At 45.3% G+C, this 23,596-nt stretch overlaps 1 protein-coding gene across 1 annotated transcript in view; it reads left to right on the top strand.

Annotated features, from left to right (window-relative positions):
- Positions 1 to 21,955, top strand: part of LOC148515406 (protein kinase C delta type-like) — a 47,444-nt gene extending 25,489 nt beyond the window's left edge. The window contains exons 3-9 of the mRNA XM_088480120.1: positions 3,815 to 3,985; positions 4,919 to 5,010; positions 16,212 to 16,274; positions 18,295 to 18,424; positions 19,742 to 19,897; positions 20,314 to 20,442; positions 21,917 to 21,955. Of these exons, the coding sequence (XP_088336246.1) occupies positions 3,815 to 3,985; positions 4,919 to 5,010; positions 16,212 to 16,274; positions 18,295 to 18,424; positions 19,742 to 19,897; positions 20,314 to 20,442; positions 21,917 to 21,955 (780 nt within the window). The remainder of the gene's footprint in view (positions 1 to 3,814; positions 3,986 to 4,918; positions 5,011 to 16,211; positions 16,275 to 18,294; positions 18,425 to 19,741; positions 19,898 to 20,313; positions 20,443 to 21,916) is intronic.
- Positions 21,956 to 23,596: the final 1,641 nt, after the last annotated feature.

Here is a 23,596-nt window from a genome sequence, read left to right as displayed (position 1 = left end):
ATAACTATAGCAGTAAGCTTAGACATTTAAATTAGCTTCAGAGACAATAGTCTGTGAGGTACAAATCTTGGTATTATTGATTAAAATAAACAAGCATAGAGAAAGCAATAAGCTTAAGCGTTACATCAACATTGTCATCACCAGAGACTGGAGTCTCTGGGGTTCAAATCTTGAAAAAAAACAAAATAAAAAACAAAAGGGGGTCAGCTGGGCCAGCCGGGGGCGCTGCCGGTGCTGTTGGCTGACTGCCACCTTGTTCCACCTCTTAGCCTCCTGCTGCCATATTGCCAGACATTGCAAATACCTAACCCTATTCTTTACCAACTTAGACAAAATGACTGTTGCTTTCAAAGCCTTCAAAACAGATTGGTTAAATGTGCAGCCATGGGGAAACGACCAGAGGTCCATCCGGTCATCCCACCCCACCCTGCAACAAACCTCACACGCTCATCTCCATACCTGTCTTTCATAACTGCATACATACTTGTCATTCCTAATTACATATGATTTTGTTTTATTATTATTCCTAGATCCCGCATAACACTAATTTTATTCCCCATCCTCTGTTGCATTTCTTTAAACAGATTTTTTTTAAATAACTACCCTTGTAACTCTTGGCAACTCACTCGATGCCATATTAAAAAAAAATGTCTTTCTCTCGCTCTGCTGCAAAAATAAAACCGCATTTTTTATTTCTCTCAAACAGCTAATCTCTATGACCTTGAAACGGGAACACTCTTCCAGCTCCTCAAATAAGCTTTTACACTTGTAATGAGAAACTTAATTCTTTCTTAAGTACAAGTTTGTTAGTGGGATACCTTTACAATTTCATGGTAAACTACCCTGGCAACAATTTTCCGTTTCACCAAACCAATTCCTTCTCACCTTCAATCAAACAACCATTACCATCCAGGTGCGTCACGCGCCATTCTCCCCATACTCTGTAGCTTATCAAGCTACAATCAACCTCTTCACCCTCAAATCACTTGCGCTTACCCTCTTAACACTTACAAGAACCAACTCCAATCCCATACAAGTACCTAGATAATGTTGCATTTTAAAAATCAAATGAGATTAACTGTTTCTTTCACTTTAAAATTGTGACACGTCTGTCAAAATGAAAACCCCAAAAAACTACCCTAAAAAACTACCCTAATCGTGTTTCCTGTCCTTCGTTATCAGGCCAAACACATCTCAGGTACGATCTGACCTCGTTAACAGATTCAGTACTTCAATTACCTTGTGTCCCCCTTTATTAGGGTTCAGGACACCTTTTGCATCACTTGCAACTACACAAGTCTATACCTGCCCTCGTTATCAGGTATCTGTAAATTTATAACTAACCACGTGGATTTCTTTTCTTTGTTTATAATATTACCCCGCAATTCACATAACCAGATTCATGCCTCTCTACTCCACTTCTTATGCAAGGCATACTACAGGGGAAAATGAGAAAAGCTAGCTCACCAAATGCTCCCCGTCCTAACCACCTGCCGACACAATCCAAAATCTCCTTTATAACCACAAAAGCAACCACCAAATAAAAACTCAGTAGCACTGCCCTAATTTCTGGGAAAAATTACTCAAATACAATTTCAAATTTCTGGAAACCAGAAATCAAACAACAGTTCTAATGAACTGCTTCTGTCGGAACCCAAGTCCAAAAACCGAATGAAATGACAAATCCCTGTCTAACAACACTATTGGATCGAAATCCTCAAACCTCAATTTCCAAAAAAACAACAACATTGCATATGTCATAAAATATTATGAAAAACTCATCTATGGTAATCAAATCCCTAACTAACTCTAGCACAGCAACATATGCATAACTAAGACACATCAGGGGTCCCTGTCAATGGGGCTGTCAATGAAAGAAAAAGACAGAAGAATGAGGAAAGATAAAAGACAGTATTGCGCAACCCTTCTTTTTTTTAAGAGGGAAAAAAAAAAATTATAGATCACTCACACAAGTTGCATACACTGCTGTCTACAGGTTTTTTTTTTTTTTTTTGACACAAGACCCTAAACTAACCCCAACTCCAAGCGGAAGCCGTAAGCGATACTCGGGTGGGGTCCTTTCCAGACCCTGCCGCCGTGAAGGACAGCCAATTACCCAATCACACGTCATTCAACCAATCATACGTCACTCTTTCATACAGAGCAGGGAAGGAAGAAAAATGAAGAAGGAAAAAACTGGTTTGCGCAAAAAAAACAGTTCTCAGAGTGAGCAGAAAAAGAAAATAGAAGGTATCAATAAAACTTCCCTAAAATAAACATCAATCTACCAATAATTTCAGAAATAGATATCTCAACTAACAAAAATGCCAAGATAATCACTTAACTTGCAAATTAAAAAAAGAAATCCTCTCTATTCTACACTCAACCTATTTCAGTGCACGGGGAAGGAAGGAAAAAAACCTCAGCAAAACCCATTTACTTTCCCTATCTATTGGGCACACTGCCCAGACCAGAAAAGGAGGGGAGGAATCTCTCCTCCTAACACCATTTCTCCAAATACAAAACTTTCTTATACAAACTACACAATGGAGAAAAACCTTATTTTGAGAAACAAATTATACCAAAACAAATCCAAAACAATCAATACAGCGCAATTAACTTAACCATCATATCAATGACCGAAGGAGAGAGAAAAACAAAAACTGCACGTTTTAAAAATAAAAATAATCTAATGAGCAAAATAACTCACTGCCGTGCGCTCTCTCTGAATCACCGATACAGCGGGCGTCAACAGGTGTATCCCGCTGGGGCCTCCAACCGATAACCGCGAGGTGTTTTGGATATTGTTTTTAAACCTTACTTATTATTAGAAGAAATGGAATAATTCACACCAATACCAACTTTAAAATAAATTACAATGTTTTACTTAAAAAGCAAATGAATTATACATGTATTATGGTATTAATGTCAAAGCAGACTTACAACATAAAAAAACAACAAGTTCAGCAACAGTGAGAAAATGACTATGTGCAATGCCTAGCAGAGATGCACAAGGTGACAGTCAGCCCTGTTTATACTTACAGCCCAGCGCCCCGCCACTCTCACGACCTACGATCTCTCCTGCTCAGCCCGACTGACCGACCCCTCCCCTTTTTGATCAATCTTTTATACTTTTTCCTCTTTGCTACTGACATATTCTAAAATGACGAATATTAATTAATTAATTCAATATTCATGCGCACTAAACATTTCACTGATAATATGTTTTAATCATAACAAAACCTATAATCTCCTTTCTATGTTCTCAAAATATTGGTGACCGCTTATAGGCCAAGGCTGTTCTGATTAGCTCCCTTTAGACAGATCTGAGACATGCTGCCTTCTAGTCTGTTAGTATTAAACTAACCCATGATTCTGTCTTGGCTAGTAAAGAAATAGTTTTCTACAGTTCTGATTTATACCTATTTCCGTAATAACACTTATACCTTTTAGATCAAACAATATTAACCAATAATAACTGTTGCTTCAGACACACACCTGCCTACTTTACAGAGAGGGTAAACCTCATCTCTAGGCCTGCGGCCATTCGACACGTGACGGTCCTCTGCAACTTACAACTAATATATATATACTGATATACTTTTAATTGCAATGAAAATAATGAAAGACATAATCATGCATATATTTGTGAATTGCTGAAGGAATATGAACGGTCACATATTCTGGCGTTATCAATCCCATCACATGTATCCCTAATATACACATCACATGTATCCCTAATACACTAATATATACATATGAGCTGCCATTTTTCCCCCTGACCATGCAACATCTCTATGCCTGTAACACACAGGTACTGCTGGCGTATGACAGTGTGAGCAAGAGGAAGGTGGCAATAAAGATCTTGAACAACAGTGGCCGGTCGGGAGCAGAAGATCAGAGAGCTGAGGTGGAGAGAAGAGCTCTTCATGTCGCCTCAGGAAGCCCCTTCCTTATCCGCAGCCTGCTCACTGTCCAGACCAAGGTATTACCATGAGTGTAACGCTGAGCCTTATGGTGCTGTATTAGGAATAGGTCATACATGTAAAACTTTCTGTTTTTTGTGCCTGAGGAAATCTTCCTGAGGATTTTGCACAATCAATCAGAAAGCATAAATTAAATAACTATATATGTAAAATGTATCTAAGGTCTGTCTGACAGCTTTTATAACTTGTGCCAATCTATGTGTATGAGAATGGAGGCTACGTAGGGAGAGACACAATGCAGCAGGCACAAGGCATGTCATGAGGATGTGCCAAACTGCACAATGGTAACATCTCTGTCTTCCCCATGTTAGAGACTCCCATAACGTGTAACTAGGTCGGTGTATTTCTGGGACTATTTTCAAGACTGACACCTAACAAATGACAATTATTTTTTTCAAAACCATTATGAAAAATTGTTGATGTTTTAAATATATGATGAAGTCAAGAACATCTTTTTACAAACATTTAACTATGTTATTAACCAAAAAATGCACCTACGGGGTGTCCCCCAGTGTCCATAATTGACCATACACCCACCAGTGGCAATAGATCCCCAAGTGGAGAGAGATCCCCAAGTGGGAATAGATCACAAGTGGCATCACTCCCCCACTCCCTAGTGGTAAAAGAGCCCCAGTGGCATTGCCACCCACCTACCAGTGTCCATATGGCACCACACCCACTATACATGTGCAGAACTGATTTCCTCCTGTGCCTGTTTATTATTCTTGCTGTGAATGCTACTGTGAGTGCCACCTGCGACTTGATTTATACATATATATCATAGTATGTTTTATTGCCATGGGAAGAATGGCTAAATACATATTTAGAGCTTGCTTTAAAATAATTTCCCCACACATTTATAATGAGATACAGTAGTCACTCTGTAAGAGGTTGGTGATTATTGTGACTGTACTGTCTGTGTCCTCTGATAGAACATCTTTGGTTTCGTGATGGAATACGCCAGCAGGGGAGACTTACACCAGCTCCTGTGCCGAAGAGGCTGCCTTGAGACCAGCGCTGCAACGTAAGATCTATCAATGAGCTGAGCCGAGAATCAGAGTAATTGTGTGTGAGAGAAAATCTCAGACATAGGAGATTACAGTGTGAGAATGAGATACATTATAATAATACATGCAGAGGTAGAACAGTTGTCAGGTCAAGTTTGGAGAGGCATGAAGGCAGTCAGCATTAGGAGGATGTGCTGATGCTTATAGTGCTATGTGGAGGTTTTTTGGGGTACCTCCAAGGTAAGTTAGCTCTCAGCTTTTATATGTACTGTTATCATGCAGTACATCAATTGTAATTATATGACCCAGAGTGGGTGCTACCATTATGTAGCAATAATTATTTTGGGGTGAGCGTTTGGGAGTGGGGCCCCCAGGGGGGTTCTGACTGGGCCTTTCTCATGGCATCACCACTTAATTCACATAGAATACTTTTATCACTTTTCTATTTGTTTGTATATTATTTGTGTCATTTTAATTCTTTCTCATTTCATTAACACTTATTGATTTATACTTACACATCTTTTCTTTATACTTCACTATCACCTTTTTCCCTTTTTCGTGTGATGCCCTGGGGATGGCCCTTGGTTGGAATTTTTTTGGGGTGCCTTGCTTCTCGGACGTGAACCCCTTAATGCTAGGGACGCCTGTATAGAGGAGCCTTGACGATTGGCCTGGCGCTTATTCATATATTTGCAAATGTATGTAACTAATACCTCTGAATCACTATTATCATGTAGGATTTAAGTATTGTTTTTGCTGCAGTGTGCTGGGGGGCAAATCTCCTTTTTTTCTGTGTTCAGTTGTCAGGTCAGACTACTAACACCATTACATTTACATTACTGATTATACCAGCACTGTCACTACTGATTATCACATTGATTTATCCCCTCTCCACTCATTCATCTCCTTTTATTATGTCACTACTTACACTATACTGCCACTGATCTTATCTGCGCTATACCCCTACTGACTTTTCCTGCACTGTCCCAGCACTGATCTTACCTGCGCTATGGTCCCCCTGACCTTACCTGCTCCATGCCACCACTGATCTTACCTGTACTATGACCCCACTGACATTACCTACAATGCCCCTATTGATGTTACCTGTACTATGACCCCACTGACATTACCTGCACTATGCCACCACTGACCTTACCTACTATGCCCCCACTGATATTACCTGCACTATGCCCATACTGACCTTACCTGCTCTATGCCACCACTGACCTCACCTGTACAATGCCCCCACTGGCCTGACCTGCACTATGCCGCCCAGTGGCGGATCTAGGGGAGGGGGGCGATCTGGGCGATCGCCCCCCAGTAACACACAGCCACTGTACACAGGCAAGCAGCCTGAGTGATCTGCTCAGGTTACCTCTATTCACACCGCTTGCAGCCGGGGGAACCGGATATATGACGTGCGCACTATGCTGCAAAAAGCCTGTTTTCCCCCTAAGGGGGCGTGGCCATACCTCCCGTGATTAGGCCGTGCCCCCTTCCCAGTGACCCGCACCAGCTCTCTACGGAGTCGGACCTGGCTACAGACAGACACAAGTACAGTAGGTTGCTCAACCGATGCTTGGGGTTATGTGTGTGGGAGGAGGGTGTCTGAGGTACAGTAGATGACTTAGAGGAGTACGAGGGTATGCTATCATCAAGGACATATATTATATATATATATGTAAAGTATATATATGTGTATATATTTATATGTGTGTATATGTGTACATATTTATATGTGTGTGTATATGTGTATATATATATATATATATGTGTGTGTATATGTATATATATATATATATATATATATATATATATACACATACTGTATATATGTGTGTATATATATATATATAGATAAGCCCCTTTGTCAAGGTGTGAACAAAGGGGCTTATCACTCCAAAACGTTGGTTTGCTTCATGTGACACTATGTAATATATTTATCTTGCTATAAGTCTCAGAGTGCTGCAGCCTTTTTTGTTCTAGAATGTCAGCGTTCACTGAGGGCACCGGAGCAAGTTATTTGTTTTATGAAGGAGTGCCGGACCGAACCTCCTCGCGTATATATATAGATATATATACTGTATATATGTGTGTATAAATATATATATGTGTGTATATATAGATATATATATATAAATATACTCTATATATACACACGTGTGTGTGTATATATATATATATATGTATATATATATATATATGTAAACATACAAGTGTATGTGTATTTATGTGTGTGTGTGTATATACAGTGTATATATATATATGTATATATATATATATATATATATATATATATATACATATATACACACACACAACATCCCCGGACAGCACAAGTCTAGATACGCTCCTGATGCCGCCACTGACCTTACCTTACCTATTCTATGCCCCCACTGAGCTTACTTGCACTATGCCCCTGCTGACCTTACCTGTACTATGCCCATGCTCACTTTACCTGTACTATCCTTTTACTGACCTTACCTGCACTATGCCACAACTTACCTTACCTGCACTGTGCCCCCAGTTACCTTACCTGTACTATGCCACCACTGACCTTACCTGCTCTATGCCACCACTGACCTTACCTGCTCTTTGCCCCCAGTTACCTTACCTGCACTATGCCCCCAGTTACCTTACCTATACTATGCCACCACTGACCTTACCTGCACTATGCCACCACTGACCTTACCTGTACTATGCCACCACTGACCTTACCTGCAGTATGCCACCACTTACCTTACCTGCACTATTCCACCACTTACTTTACCTGCACTATGCCACCACTGACCTTACTTGCTCTATGCCCCTGCTTACGTTACATGTACTATGCCCTCACTGATCTTACATGTACTATGCTCTCACTGACCTTACCTGCACGGTTCCCCTAGTGACCTTACCTGTACTATGCCATCACTGACCTTAACTGCGCTATGGCCCCCCTGACCTTACCTGCACTATGCCACCACTGTCCTTACCTGCTCTATGCCCCCACTGACCTTAAATGTACTATTCCCTCACTGACCTTACATATGCTATACCCTCACTGACCTTACCTGTACTATGCCCTCACTGACCTTACCTGCACTATGCCCCCACTGAAATTACCTGCTCTATGCCCCCACTGACCTTAAATGTACTATGCCCTCACTGACCTTACCTGTACTATGCCCTCACTGATCTTACATGTACTATGCTCTCACTGACCTTACCTGCATGGTTCCCCTAGTGACCTTACCTGTACTATGCCATCACTGACCTTAACTGCGCTATGGCCCCCCTGACCTTACCTGCACTATGCCACCACTGTCCTTACCTGCTCTATGCCCCCACTGACCTTAAATGTACTATTCCCTCACTGACCTTACATATGCTATACCCTCACTGACCTTACCTGTACTATGCCCTCACTGACCTTACCTGTACTATGCCATCACTGACCTTACATATACTATGCCCTCACTGACCTTACCTGCTCTATGCCCCCACTGAAATTACCTGCTCTATGCCCCCACTGACCTTAAATGTACTATGCCCTCACTGACCTTACCTGTACTATGCCCTCACTGAAATTACCTGCGCTATGGCCCCCCTGACCTTACCTGTACTATGGCCCCCCTGACCTTACCTGTACTATGCCATCACTGACATTACCTGTACTATAAAAAAATAAAATAAATATCTTGCGCTTGTTGTAAAAGCAGCTCATTATAAATGTTTAAAAATGAAATATATATGTTAAGAACTGTGCATTTAAATATATATAAAAAAACAAAACAATGAATCACAAGTAAAAATATATAACATATAAATAATATATATAACTGTGGCAGAGATAGAAGACACTCAAAAGGTGGGTACACACCTGTAAGATATATCTGCAGATCGAGTGATCGGCAGATGTATCTTTAGATGATGGTCGCTCATACACACTGAACGGCCATCATCTATCTGGCAGCCACGGGTCCCGCTAGTAGGGAGGCGGGTCGGAGGCTCCTCCCCGCGGCTGCCGCTGTGTGTGTAAGAGCGGTCTGCAGACCGCTCGTACACACTTGCCGATGGACAGATATGTCTGCAAACCATACTTGCCCACCCTCCCGATTTGGCCAGGAGCCTCCTGAAAATCGGGTGCCGCTCCCGGCCTCCCGGGAAGGCAGACAAGTCTCCCGACCTCCGGCGACGTGTCTGCACCCCCCGCAGTTGTAAGTATAAAGCCCGGCAGCGGGGAGGGGGCGATGACGCGATTTGCGTCATCGTGGCTCCGCAATGCCATTAATATCGGCATTGTGAAGAGGGGGTGGAGCCACGATTACGCAATTGCGCTGTCACACCCCATGCTCCGCCCCCAATGACGAGTCACTGCCGGGTCCCGCCCAGTTTGAACGTGCCACGCCCTCTGCTCTGTAAGCCCGTCACCTCCCTCCCGGAAGGAGGGAGCTAAATGTCGACAAGTCTGCTGCAGACATATCTGTCCATTAACTGTGCAGCACGGTCAATGCGATATGTCTGTGAACGATTTTGGGCCTGATTCAGACCCGCTCGCAAGCGCTATGCGCTTGCAAGCGGGTCGATGGTGGCCCAATGCGCATGCGCACGACGGAGCCAGCTCCGTCGTGCGCATGCACGAGACCCGGATAGCGACAGACAAACCGTCGCTCCGGGTCTCGTACCAAAGGGGGCGTGCTGTCGATGTTGAGTGACAGCACGCCCCCTTTGTGGGCGGGCCAGGGGAGTGGCTGCCCAGATGAACAAGTGATGTCAGTGGGAGTGCTTTCGGCTCTGGTAGAGCCGAAAGCACTCTAGGGCTTGCGGCAAAGTGACCCTACCACAAGGGTCTCGTGGCAAGCCCGATAGTCGCGATTGTCTTGACCATCGCGACCATCTTCCTGGCCGCTCGCTGTAGCTGTGGGTGGTCACCCACAGCTATGCGAGCGGCCAGGAGGCCGCTCTATAAACACAGAAGGCCGACCCTGATTCAGAGCGAGCGCTCTGTCAGAGCGTCCGGCTCTGAATCAGGCCCTTTATTCACAGCCATATCGTCTGTACACAATGACCGACGGCCACCAGATATATTGGCCGATCAATAAATTGGCCAATATATCGTCCAGTGTGTACCCAGCAAAAGACTCTTCAGCAATGTAATGAAAACACAGACACTGGACCTCATTCAAAGTCGGTCGAAAGCGGCCGCTCGGTCGTACGCCTAACGACTGAGAAACTGAAAAAGGAAAGGCCGGTCGGTCGCAACCAAAGTGACGCCCATGAACAAAGCACCTCCTCTAGCTAGCTAGCGAGTGATATCAGCTAGCAATCGAGTCAATCGTTGTCAGTCGCTGTATGTTAATTTTCTTCTGATGGTTGCGGCCGCTTGTGTTGTGTTGATGGCCACAAGTCATGTTTCCATGCTCTATCGATCAGCTTGTTACTAGCTTGTTGACAATTGTTTAATTACTGTTCTAAAGTGTTGGTTTTTTTTTAAATTTCTCTATTTTTTGCATGCTGCCAAATGCAAAAAAATGTAATATATATATTCTTGAAAAAAATAAATAAATAAATATTGAACAAACTAATGAAATTGTGTCTGATTTAATAATGAAAAATATACATGGTTAATCAAGGTATTGAAATAGCAGAGGATATGAAAAGACTGGTGCAGGCTAAATAATGCAAATTACAAAAAAAAAAAAAAAAAAAACGCATAAAAAGCCATCCCCATGAAATTTATGTATTCTTATTATTCGCTAATGCAAACGCAGCTGAATCAATTACAAGCCAATTAGCAGTGTTATTAGCTTCAACAAACGATTATTAGCTGCTTGCATTGTGTGGCTCAAAATAGAAACATCAATCCTAACATCAATAACATTCAATAGTATCGATTGTACTCTGGGGCTTGAGAGAGCAAGTAAACAACCTCAAGCTGTATGATCAGCCAGGCCTCGAACCTGCTCGCAGAGTGACATTTTACTACTTCTGGCCTTCTATGTCGGTCGTAGCAGGTAATTTATGTACGCCCCTAAAACGCCCTCAAAACGCTGAGGCACGCCTGCGTTTTCAGACCACCACTCCGTCAACACCCACAAACGGCCTTTCATGTCAATCAAGCCTCGTACTCACATGCGCACAACTAACCGTGCGCAAGCGTGGTTTGGAAACATCGGATGCGTACGACCGATCGGCCGCTTACGACCGACTCTAAATGAGGTCCACTGTCTGTAGTACAATCAACCTTACGGAGTATAAAAACAAGAGATATGGTAAGAACTTACCTTTGTTATCTCAATTTCTACGAAGTCCATAGGGTCCACAGGGTTGACCTTGGGGTATAGCTGGATCTGGATCCACGGGCACCACGCAGTTAAAGCTTTGCTGCTCCCAGGATGCACTTGGGTCCGTCCTCCTCTATACCCCGCCCCCGGCCACAGGCACCTCAGTTGGTAAGCAGCTAAGGCCGGAGGAGGAGACTAAACAGAGAGAAGGAAGACTGGAACACACAAGAAACCATACTCACAGAAATGGGAGACGGAAAACCGGTGACCAGCCACACAGCCCATTTGAAGCCAGGTGCGTCAGGGCGGGCGCCCTGTGGACCCTATGGACTTCGTAGAAACAGAGATAACAAAGGTAAGTTCTTACCATATCTCTTGTTTTCTACTTCAGGGTCCATAGGGGGTCCACAGGGTTGACCTTGGGGATCTCCCAAAGCAGTTCAACTAAGGGCGGGGACGCTCCTGTGCTGAAAGGAGTACCCGGCGCCCAAAGGATGCATCCTGAGAGGCGAAGGTGTCAAACGCATAGAACCTCAAAAACGTTTGAATTGAAGACCAAGTGGCCGCCTTACACAGCTGAACAGCGGAGGCGCCACGTCTAGCAGCCCAAGAGGGACCCACAGAACAAGTGGAATGAGCCTTAACAGAGGCTGGCACAGGTAAACCCTCCTGTGCATAAGCCTAACAAATAACGGAACGAAGCCAACGGGCTAACGTTTGCTTGTTGGCAGGCCAACCCCTCTTGTGAAAACCGAAGAGGACAAACAAAGAATCCGACTTCCTAACCAAAGCAGACTACATCTAAGGAAGCCTCAGCAGCTGAAAGATCAGGTGACTGAAAAGCTGGCACAACAAGTTCCTGATTAATGTGGAACTTTGAGACCGCTTTGGGCAAAAACTCAGGACGAGTGCGGAGCACCGCTCTGTCCTGGTGAAAAATCAGAAAAGGAGGGCGACAGGAAAGCGCGCCCAATTCTGACACCCTCCTGGCAGAAGCAATTGGCAGGAGAAAAACGGTCTTAAACGTCAGCCACTTGAGCTCCACCGACTCAAGTGGCTCAAAAGGAGTACCCTGCAAGACCCGTAGTACCACCACCAAGTCCCAAGGGGCCACCGGCGGCATGAAGGGAGGCTGGATCCTGAGAACACCTTGGAAAAAGGTGTGAACATCTGGCAGTGTAGCAATCCGTCGCTGAAACCACACGGACAAAGCAGACACATGAACCTTCAGAGAGGCCAGGCGTAAGCCGAGGTCCAAACCCGATTGAAGAAATTCCAAGATTCTGGAAACCCGGAACACCTGCGGATCATAGTTTCTGGATTCACACCACTGAAAATAAGTGCGCCACACCCTGTGGTAAATCCGCGCGGAAGCAGGCTTGCGTGCCCTAAGCATGGTACCAATGACCGAACTGGAGAAACCCCTAGACCTCAAGACGGCTGTCTCAAGAGCCACGCCGTCAAAGACAGCCGACCCAGATCCGGGTAAAGGCAGGGCCCTTGAGACAACAGGTCCCGACGCTGAGGAAGAAGGTACGGAGCGTCGATGGAGAGGCACCTCAGATCGGAGTACCAAGGACGTCTGGGCCACGCCGGAGCTACCAGCATGAGCGTGCCGCCGTCCTGCTTGAATTTCCGCAGAACCCGAGGAAGCAGGGATATCGGAGGAAACAGATACGCCAGGTGAAACGTCCATTTCACCGACAGTGAGTCTACCAGACAGGCGCCTGCGTCTCTTGTCCTTGACCCGTAAACGGGCAACTTGTGATTGTGACGGGAGGCCATCAAGTCCAGCTCCGGCAGCCCCCACCTGTCCACGAGTAGCTGAAACACCTCTGGGTGAAGCGACCATTCCCCAGGATGCACGTCGTGACGGCTGAGGAAGTCCGCCTCCCAATTGAGGACTCTGGGAATGAAGACTGCCGAGATCGCTGGAATGTGACACTCCGCCCAAGCAAGAATGCGAGACACCTCCGACATTGCTGCCCGACTGCGAGTTCCCCCTTGGTGGTTGATGTATGCCAGCGTGGTGGCATTGTCGGACTGCACCTGAACCGCCCTTCCGTGAAGAGCGGGGCCGGACGACTGCAGGGCCCTGTATACTGCCCGCAGTTCCAGGATGTTGATGGGGAGAAGTGCTTCTTCCGCGGACCAACGACCCTGAAGCGATAATGAGCCGGTCACTGCCCCCCAACCCCAGAGACTGGCATCCGTCGTGAGTAGGACCCAGTCCGGGATCCAAAAGGGGCGCCCCTCGACCAGATGCGCTGTCTGAAGCCACCAAGCCAAAGACTGCTGAACCTCCGGGGACAACACCAGCATCTGAGAGCGGATCCGGTGAGCTAACCCGTTCCATTCCGATAGAATCAGCCCCTGCAGGGGCCGGGAATGGAACTGGGCAAATTCCACCATGTCGAATGTCGACACCATGGACCCCAGAACTCTCATAGCCGAATGGACCGACAGGCGGCAACTGCTCAGGCAACTGTGTATCCGCAGCTTTTGCAATAAAAAATGTATCACCGAAAAGAGGTAAAGGCGTATAACACGTGCGCACTCCCAAGTATGCAACACAAACAGCCCACAATCTGGTACTGAGTAGCACACCGCAGTATGTGACAGACCTCACAAATACGTAGATCTATATAAGTGAGGTATACAGAAAGAACACCCCTCCCCCACGCACCCGCGGGCCGTAGAAGGAAAGGTATAGGTAAAAAGCTGACAGTAAGTAGAAAAAGCACAGACAGCAGCACTAGCAATAGTCACATACCATGCAGGAAGTTATACTCACTGCACCTTCAGCTACAATCAACCTCCCAGATTCAGTGTCTGGGAGGGCTATAGCGCTGTGAACACTGTCCTTTGCAGGGGGAGAGGTACGCAGGGGGACTGGTCCACTGTATCCGCCTGGGAGCTCTGCGATGCTGCCTGGAAGATGGCCACCAGAGAGCACTGAGGAGGAGTGGCCAGGAGATAACAGCCCAGCGACGCCAGCACACATGAGAGAAGGCGCGCTGGGCTGAGGGGAGGAGCCACTAAAGCAGGGAAGGCTGCCTCCCCTGCTAGTACTAAACCCCCAGGGAAGCCGGTTCCCCGCCGGTACTTACACCCCGGGGGCCAGCGGTCACGCGGGGTATTCCTGAAGAGGGGGAGCCCGCCGCCGCTACTAGCGCCGCCGGTCTGTCCCCAGAGACCGGCGGCTGAAAGACTGCATTTACCCCCCGCGTGCAGCGCGAAGCGCTACACGTGGCTTACCTGGCCCCGTAGAATCCGGCAGCAGTCAGTGGGAGCTCCCGGACCCACGCTAGTACTGACTCCGGGGTCCCGCTGCGATCCCCAGATCAGTACTGGCGTCGCAGCGCCAGCGGGGCTGTTGGAGCGGCAGCATGGACGTCCAGATGGACAGTCTTATGCTGCCGCTCTGAAGATAGTAAAAAATAAAATAATAAAATCTTCTTCTTTGTAAAAAAATTTAATTAAAGCTTAGGGGCTGCTTATGCAGCCCCACTGCCCAGGGTGACCCGACTCCGGCCGGGCACCAACTAAAACTGAGGTGCCTGTGGCCGGGGGCGGGGTATAGAGGAGGACGGACCCAAGTGCATCCTGGGAGCAGCAAAGCTTTAACTGCGTGGTTTCCGTGGATCCAGATCCAGCTATACCCCAAGGTCAACCCTGTGGACCCCCTATGGACCCTGAAGTAGAAAGCTCCTTTATCAAGACTGATTACATTGCTGAATAGTCATTGAGTGCCTTCTATCTCTGCCACAGTTATATTAGTGAAAACCACAGAGAAAAGGAAAAAAGGGACTCTTTGTGGGGGCACACAATAGGTATGGAGGTATAGCTGATATCAGCGAATTTAAAAATTAACCTTTATTCAATATGGTATTAAAAAGATGAGCAACTAAAGACAATACAACAAAGAGAAAAACAGACAATACATATATGAATAAATCAAGGGAAATAAATTCTCCACTAGATAAGCCAGGCAAAATAATACTGTGATGCTATAAATACTAATATGTGCCTATAACCACAATATAATATTGGTACCAATTAGTTCATAATTAAGGCGTGCTTGCCTAAATACATATATCCATGATTCAAGGGAGATGCATTCTCCACAAGGAAATTCACCTCTGATGCTAATGTCTCTCTTTATGATATTAGAAGAGATGGATAAGACGTGTATAAATAAATCAGGGGAGATGCATATTCCACTGCATGAACCTAATAGGAAAATACTGTGACGATATAAATATTAAATATGTGCCTTTGGCCACAATACAAAATTTCATACCTATTAATTCACGGTTACACCGTATTAGCGTGTACAGCAGATTATGCGTATATGCTTAAATAAAGGAAGATGCATTCTCCACAAATAAATTTGTCTATGATATCAAGGTCTCTCTATGTGCGGGTCCAGTATACTTTCCCTTGTAATAGTTATATTAGTGCAGATTTGTATAACAGTCCTCAGGATTGCTGACACCTTCCCAATTGTCCTGTGAATGGGATACACCTTCCATGTACATGACTAATTGTGCATCTGAATTATTCTCACACAGGTCAGGATCTAGTAGTTTACACTACAGGTTGAGTCTCCCATATCCAAATATTCCGAAATACGGAATATTTTTAGCATGACTGAGATAGTGAAATCTTTGCTTTTTGATGGTACAATGTACACAAATTTTGTTTGAGCCACAAAATTATTGAAAATATTCTATAAAATGGCCGGCATGCTGTGTGTATAAGGTGTATATAAAACATAAATGCATTCTGTGATTAGATTTGGGGCCCATTCCCTAGATATTTCATTATTTTATGCAAATATTCAAAAATACGGACTATTCCAATATCCAAAATACCCCTGGTCCCAAGCATTTTGGATATGGGAGACTCAACCTGTATTTTAACATTTTACATTTCTTCTGTCACAGATTCTACGCTGCAGAGTTGGTGTCCGGACTACAGTATCTCCATGTCATGGGCTTCATACACCGGTATCTACATTTTCTCCCTCATTTTATTATACAGAAGAAATGTCACTTCCGGAATTACCATGTACATATTCTTCCCAGAAGTAACTGTTCTTACAATGGAAGTTATTTGCTTAATAGTCTCCCTAACACATAATCACTAACTCTGGGCCTGATTCAGACCCGCGAGCGAGCCCATAGCGCTCTCAAGCTGGCACTGCGCGCGCACGAGCCCCGTAGCGTGTGAATTTTCACTTACTGCGGGACTCACTACAAGACCGGGTGGCTGTCGATTGTGATTGACAGCTCGCCCCGTTTTGAATGCGTGCAGGGGAGGTGGCTGGACAAACGGAGGCGTTCACTGGGAAGCCTGCCCCAGGAAGTTCACTGGGGCTTGCGGTGGACGAGACCCTATCACAAGGGTCTCATCGCTAGGCCGCCCGCTAAAGCTGTGGGTGGTCACCCACAGCTTAGCGAGCGGACTGGAGGGGGGTAAAAAAAAAAACACCCTGATTCAGAGCGAGCGCTCACAAAGAGCGTCCAGCTCTGAATCAGGGCCTCAGTCATGCGTCTTATTTTATTAGTTTACTGCTTTCTAGTCTTAGGGCCAAATGCAACAGCTTTCAATTTGCGAAAAGTGCAGAACGCTTTAAAGCAACCAACCTGGTTTAGCCATTATAAGAATTGTCTCTTTATATAGATTGTAAGCTTACTGTCAGGTGGAATTGATGTCCAGAAGCATAAAGGTCCCTAGGGATTAAGTATATTTGCAGTGTGTGTGATTCTTAATTGCAAGATTTTTGACTATTATCTTCTTTTATTATGTGTAATAAATAATGATCTATTTTTTAAATAGTTATGTGATTACTGGATATGACTATAAGCGCACCCATTGTGTTGAGCATTCTGCACTGAGCCCCTTTTAGTTATGTAATAGGGTTCCTTGAAAGCTGATATTCAGGTCAGTATAGATATGTGGGAAAGTGACATCTGCGCTACTGGTGTATGTGGACCTATATAGGTTTCTCCCCTAAACTCTGGTGATCTTACACTACATAACTACATAAGTGTAAGTGCAAATACACAGGGAGGGCATATTCTATGCACACAGACACAATACTTTTACTGACTACTGAAAGGGTTAAAAAAGAGAAACAACAAACCAGGTTTACATTTCTAAGGACCACAATGATATTATGTATGAGCCACACCACATAATACAGACCTGTGCTGCTAACACATTACACAATCTCCCCTATTTCCTCACTAACCACACATGAAGGTATACATCTAGGTTATGGTCCTTGCTGCTGCCCCATAACATGGGAATGCCATGATCCAGCCATGTGCAAAAGTCCTTTGTTCTCCGGGAGATGCATTTACCACATTTGCAAATTAGCCTTAGTCACTTATGATGCTTAAAATGTATATCATATACTGTCTATACCAGTGGTCTCCAACGTTAATTGAGGTGTGAGCTACTTTAGAAAAATGAAACCTCCTGAAGAGCTACTAAAATTGTAGAAAATAAAAATCTGTCTAATAACGAACAATTAAAGGTAATTTAAAGGGAAAAAAATGTTTCATAGAAAATAAAAATGCATTTAATTATTACAGTGATATTGTTGTAGTTTGTAAATAAAATTTAAACACAGGCACATTTCACTGTTAATTACTGTCTCCAAGGAGGTACGTGCAGTAGAGGAGCAAAAGATATAGGCAGAGCTGCTGTGTAATTTTCCGGCGGAGCAGGGCGGGAGTCACTCGCTCCACCGTAGCATAGACGCTGTGGGTGGAACTACGGGGAAGCGCGTCATGTGATTGCTGTAGAGGCTGCGGCAATCATCGTACTTCCCTGTTGCTCCACCCATGGCGTTGATACCACGGGGGAGCACACGTCAGAAGTCACTTCCTCCTAGTGACTTGGCCGTACTGCAGCTAGGTGAGCTACCAAAATTAAGACCACAAGCTACAGGTTGGAGACCACTGGTCTATACTCAAATAAGTCCTTAACGAAGAAAGTGCAAAATGTCCCTTTTTACAGAGATATAAAACCAGAAAACATCCTGATTGATGATGCCGGCCATATTAAAATAGCCGACTTTGGGCTGGCGGTACACCAGATTCATGGAGTGACCGGATATGTAGGAACAAGAGGGTACATTGCCCCAGAGGTGAGGCTAGATTGATATAGTAGTAAGGTGTAGAGCATGTTAGTGTTATTCATATATGAGGGGTCTATGTACTAAGGTCAATATGGATCAGAGAGTGGCGCATTTCCACATTTACCCATATTGATCTTCTTTATGTTATTTCGGGGGCAATGCTTTGATGGTTACAATTACCAAATAGCAAGTGTAATGGTCAAATTGCCCAACCTGATGACTCCAAGTGGCCAGGGTTACACTCACTGATCTACTGGTGTCTATGCTCAGCTTTAGATTTTGCCTGTATGTCAACAATCATGCTTTGCAGATTCAGAACACTATTCAGGTTTCACTGATACACAGGGGCAAACGCAGGCTTTCTAGAAAGGGAGCTCCGTAGGAAAAACTCCACAGCATAATTATTGACGGAAAGAATTCCATCTATACATTGTCACATAACTCACACTCCTTACAGCCGGTGACAAGTGTAGGGTGGTGATTACATGTTTATATGCTACAGGCATACATTACATGTATATAGTCATACAAGTATGTTGTGGTGGAATTATAAACACACATTTGTACATTACATTCATAGTCACATAGGCCCTCATTCAGAGTCGGTCGAAGCGGCCGCACTGTCGTACGCCACCGATGTTCGCTATACTGCGCATGCGTAAATTTCGCAATGCGCATGCGCAAACTAGCCGCTACGATCAGAAATTTCTCTCTCCTTGAACACAGCCAGGTCGGTAGTTTGAGTGACAGATTGAGGCGTTTGTGGGTGGTAACAGGGGAAGGTGCTTGAAAACGGGGGAGTGGAATTCCGAACGCAGGCGTGCCTAATTATGCGAACAGCGTTTTATGGGAGTTCATACAGTTTAGTATTGGAGTGCATAATTAACAAAGTAGCGTCATGGCACATGTGACATGGGATGTTTTTACACTGACATGGTCGTAGAGCTTAAGAGAGGGTATGGTCAACCTTAAGCTCTACGACCAGTTCCGATGGTTATCGATGGTCTCGATTAATCCTTATATGCCCGGAGATGACGTGCAATGCGTACGAGAAGGGGGCGTATTTTTTTGAATTTCCGACGGCTTCCTCCCCTTGGTCGGCCACCTACCGAACCGAACTTAGGGACGCAACTCGCAACAGAATCATTTGCATATCCGGCCCCTTTTCCCGTACGACCGTGCGGCTGCTTCGACCGACTCTGAATGTGGTCCATAGTATCGTGCAGTGACCTCTCAGTGACTATTGCACAGTGGTCACTGCCCAGTTGTACTTTCCCATATATAATAATGACTAATTTAATGAACTGTGTCCCCTTATATTGACAGATGCTCTTCAAACATCAGTACGATGCCGGTGTTGATTGGTACGCTCTTGGAGTGGTACTTTTCCGCATGACAACTGGAAAATCCCGGTTCGACTGTGAGCTCTCTGCATTACCAGGCTTTAACCTGAGCCCTGACACAAGGGACATCATTGAAGCGGTGAGTGTGCAGCACTGAGTAAAAGGATGTCTGTTATATCTATAAAGCTCCCATTCTCTGATATCTATCATGTAGTTGTTCTTGCTATGAATGTACAGGTAGCTATATATGGAGAAAGTGTATATTACATATGTCAGGTTACTTTTAGTGCTGCCACCTTTCTGACACTCATACACAAGTGGAGACTGAAGAAAACTCCAACCCAGATAAATCAGCGCTGCAGGAGTCACTTTACCTGTGTCATAGTTTATGCTACATTTATCCTAAACTAGATGTTTGGGGTAATATAATAATACATTACTTGTTTGCCTCTGACAACACAGCACTGAATTATACTGCTGCCAAATATGTCACTATACAGGGATCAATTAGCAGCTGAGCTGTCATTTTAATTATGTTCATGTTGCCCTTTTCAGCTCCAGTGTGAAGACCCTAAACTACGTCTGGGTGTGAACGGCCAAATTCGCCACCATCCGTTCTTCCAGGGTATAGATTGGGCAGAGCTAGAAGCTCTTCGTGTGCAGCCCCCATTCATACCCGGCAAAGTAAGTACATAGAAGTGGTAGGTAAAGTATATGACACTAATCATGTCTCCCTACTGCCTATCATACCCCTCATTAGGCCATGGGGGTGATGCAGAGGTGTATGCACTGCTGATGGTCGATGTAGTGGAGCGATATTTTGCTACTGCATGTGTCTAAGTGGAACCGCGCTTGTGTTCTGATTGTGTCCGTACAGAGGACCTGATTCAGACCCGCTCGCGAGCGCTATGCGCTCGCAAGCAGGTCGATGGTGACCCAGTGCGCATGTGCACGACGGAGCCGGCTCCGTCGTGCGCATGCGCGAGACCCGGATAGCGACGGGCAAGCCGTCGCTCCAGGTCTCGCACCAAAGGGGGCGTGCTGTCGACGTTGAGTGACAGCACGCCCCCTTTGGTGGGCGGGCCGGGGGGTTGGCTGCACAGACGGAGGCGCCTACCGTCTGGGGCAGGCCCCACTGACATCACAAGTGATGTCAGTGGGAGTGCTTTCGGCTCTGTTAGAGTCGAAAGCACTCTAGGGCCTGCGGCAACGAGACCCTACCACAAGGGTCTCGTCGCAAGCCCGATGGTCTTGACCATCGCGACCATCTTCCTGGCCGCTCGCTATAACTGTGGGTGGGCACCCACAGCTATGCGAGCGGCCAGGAGGCCGCTCTAAAATACAGAAGGCCGGCCCTGATTCAGAGCGAGCGCTCTGTCAGAGCGTCTGGCTCTGAATCAGGCCCAGAGTCACAGCTGTGATATCAGACACATGTAGGGAGAAGTGTAATGTAAATGTAATGGGCCATCCTGGGGATGACAGCGAGGTGACTAAGCGCACGAACGGAGATGGTCCATCATTAGACATGTTACGTGTGTCGCAGGCGTGTCAGAGAAAGTGGTTATGTACACAGGCACTCATTTGCTCACAGGAGGCCATACTTGGATGAAGAAACTGTATATGTCATAAGGCTGGGGCACGTTTTAATGGTGCGACCAATGGTGTGTATAAGTACGCACAAATCCATATTACTGCATGTACGGACACTGAATGTCCCTGCACATTCGGATGCACAGATGTACAAAAGGGAAGGGCTTTATATCGCCATTTCTATTTAGTTGCAGACAGGAGACCGTCAATACACACAGCTTGCGGGCGCTTCTGTGGCCACCTCAGAATCAGCCCCTATGGGAGCCATAGGAGGGATAGGCTACATCCTTTCATGGGGCTAGGTGCTGGGTTATATTGTGTGACCATACACTGGTGTTTAATTGCCACATATACTAAGGTTAGTCATATATAAATCAGCATACATGAATAATATACAGTATGCATATACATAATGTATACTCAGATCCAGTTGTTCTCTACTATAGGAAATAATGATGATGCTAAACACTGGTAATGACACTTATACCCTATATCCCCCACATGTTCAGAAGATATTTTTCCTCACCTCTTTCATGTGAGATATGTCTGATGATTCTTCTGCCTGCAGCCACCAGTGAAGGTATCTCCTCCCCAGACGTCAGTGTAACCATCACGCACAGGAGCAGCTTATAACAACATCGCAGTTCCATCCACCAGGAACTTTCCAGATGATGTTCCTTTGGGTTCAGCAGAACATCCAGCCTGCGTTAAGAACAGCCGGCCTCCATGCATCAGCCCAAGTTACATCAGTTGGCCTACCATCTCCCATCATCAGTCAGACTGAGTTTGATCTCTGAAGCCCTGGAAGAACTGGAGATACACAGAAGTGAGTAACATACAGTTAACATGTACATTATATGCAGAGGTGTAATAACGTTTTAGGTGAGGCCTGTGTACAGCTGGCCTATCTCCCCCATGTGCTGAGGGCCCCCAGCTAAACCTTTTACAGACATCCATCTTTCTGGTGATATCCTGGCACAATGGTCAGCACCATCTGTCTGAAAATATCACCTAAAGATGCCACAAGCAGCAGGTATATGGGGCAAGTATCACTGCTCTGCACGCAGTAGGGTCTATTTCGTGGGTATAGGTAGTGTGGCACAGGGTCCCCTTTACCCTAGGGGCCATGTGCACCGCACATCCTGCACCCATTACAGACACATCACTGGGTATATGTATGCAGTATATGTGTCTTCTTTATATTTCAATCTATATTTTTTCTGTGTATTTATGTCTCAGTAGATATTTGTGGTCTGAAGGACCGTCCAGACTAACATCAATGTTCTTTAACCCACAGCACCTAACCTGGAGAGGATAAGGTGCAACAGATGCCCACTTATCTCAACCACCAAACTCACCAGTACATAAATGGAGGCACCCTCGTTTGAAAGCGGGAAGTCCCCTCTATCAAACGATGTGCCCACTTAGAAGCAAATGTCTGTTGATGACATTGATCACCAGACAGTAAACTCCTGCACTATAGAAATATAATGTAGTCATGGGGGAAAATCTTCCCCAACCTGGCTACAAATAGTTAAGGGGCACTCATTTTAGAAAATGTAGGTCACCTCTTTTAAATGTTGGTGCTTCATATTACTTATTACCTGGTAATCATTTGTGATTACCAGGCAATGTTATCCCACACTACAGAAAATGTTTTCCGTATATGGGTGAGAGGGCACTATGTGCCCTATCACCCTGCAGAGTGACAGCTGCAACAGAGTGAACATCCATAATTAAAAGCGGGGAGTCCCCATATTCATATTATGAAGCCCACTAGTAGTATTCCTTGGAAATCACCTGACATTTACCGTATGTGGGTGTCACCCACATGTGAGGGCAGTCCCCTCTTTCAAATTATGTGGCTGTCTTAGCAGCAATTGTCAGACAATATCATTCAATGCTATGGAAATAGTTTTCCATAGATGGGGAAGGGCACATTGTGCTTTCTCTTTCACATACTGGCCTGCACATACATGGGAGCATCATGTCTTCAAAGAAGGTAGTTTCCTCTTTCCATATAGTAGATATGCCCCCTCAGGAGTTATTGGCCCTGATTCAGAGCCGGACGCTCTGACCAGAGCGCTCGCTGTGAATCAGGGCCCACCTCCATTAATATGGAGCGTCCTCCTGGATGCTCGTATAGCTGTGGGTCACCACCCACAGCATATACGAGCGTGCAGGATGATGGTCGCGATGGTCTTGACCATTGCGACCATCGAAACTGCGAGCAGAAGCCTGCGGTTGA

The sequence above is a fragment of the Taudactylus pleione genome, unplaced genomic scaffold, assembly GCF_031769625.1.
Source record: "Taudactylus pleione unplaced genomic scaffold, aTauple2 ptg000250l, whole genome shotgun sequence".
NCBI lineage: Eukaryota > Metazoa > Chordata > Amphibia > Anura > Myobatrachidae > Taudactylus > Taudactylus pleione.
The sequence above is the reverse complement of the archived record's forward strand: the minus strand, read 5'-3'. Positions and strand labels throughout refer to the sequence as shown.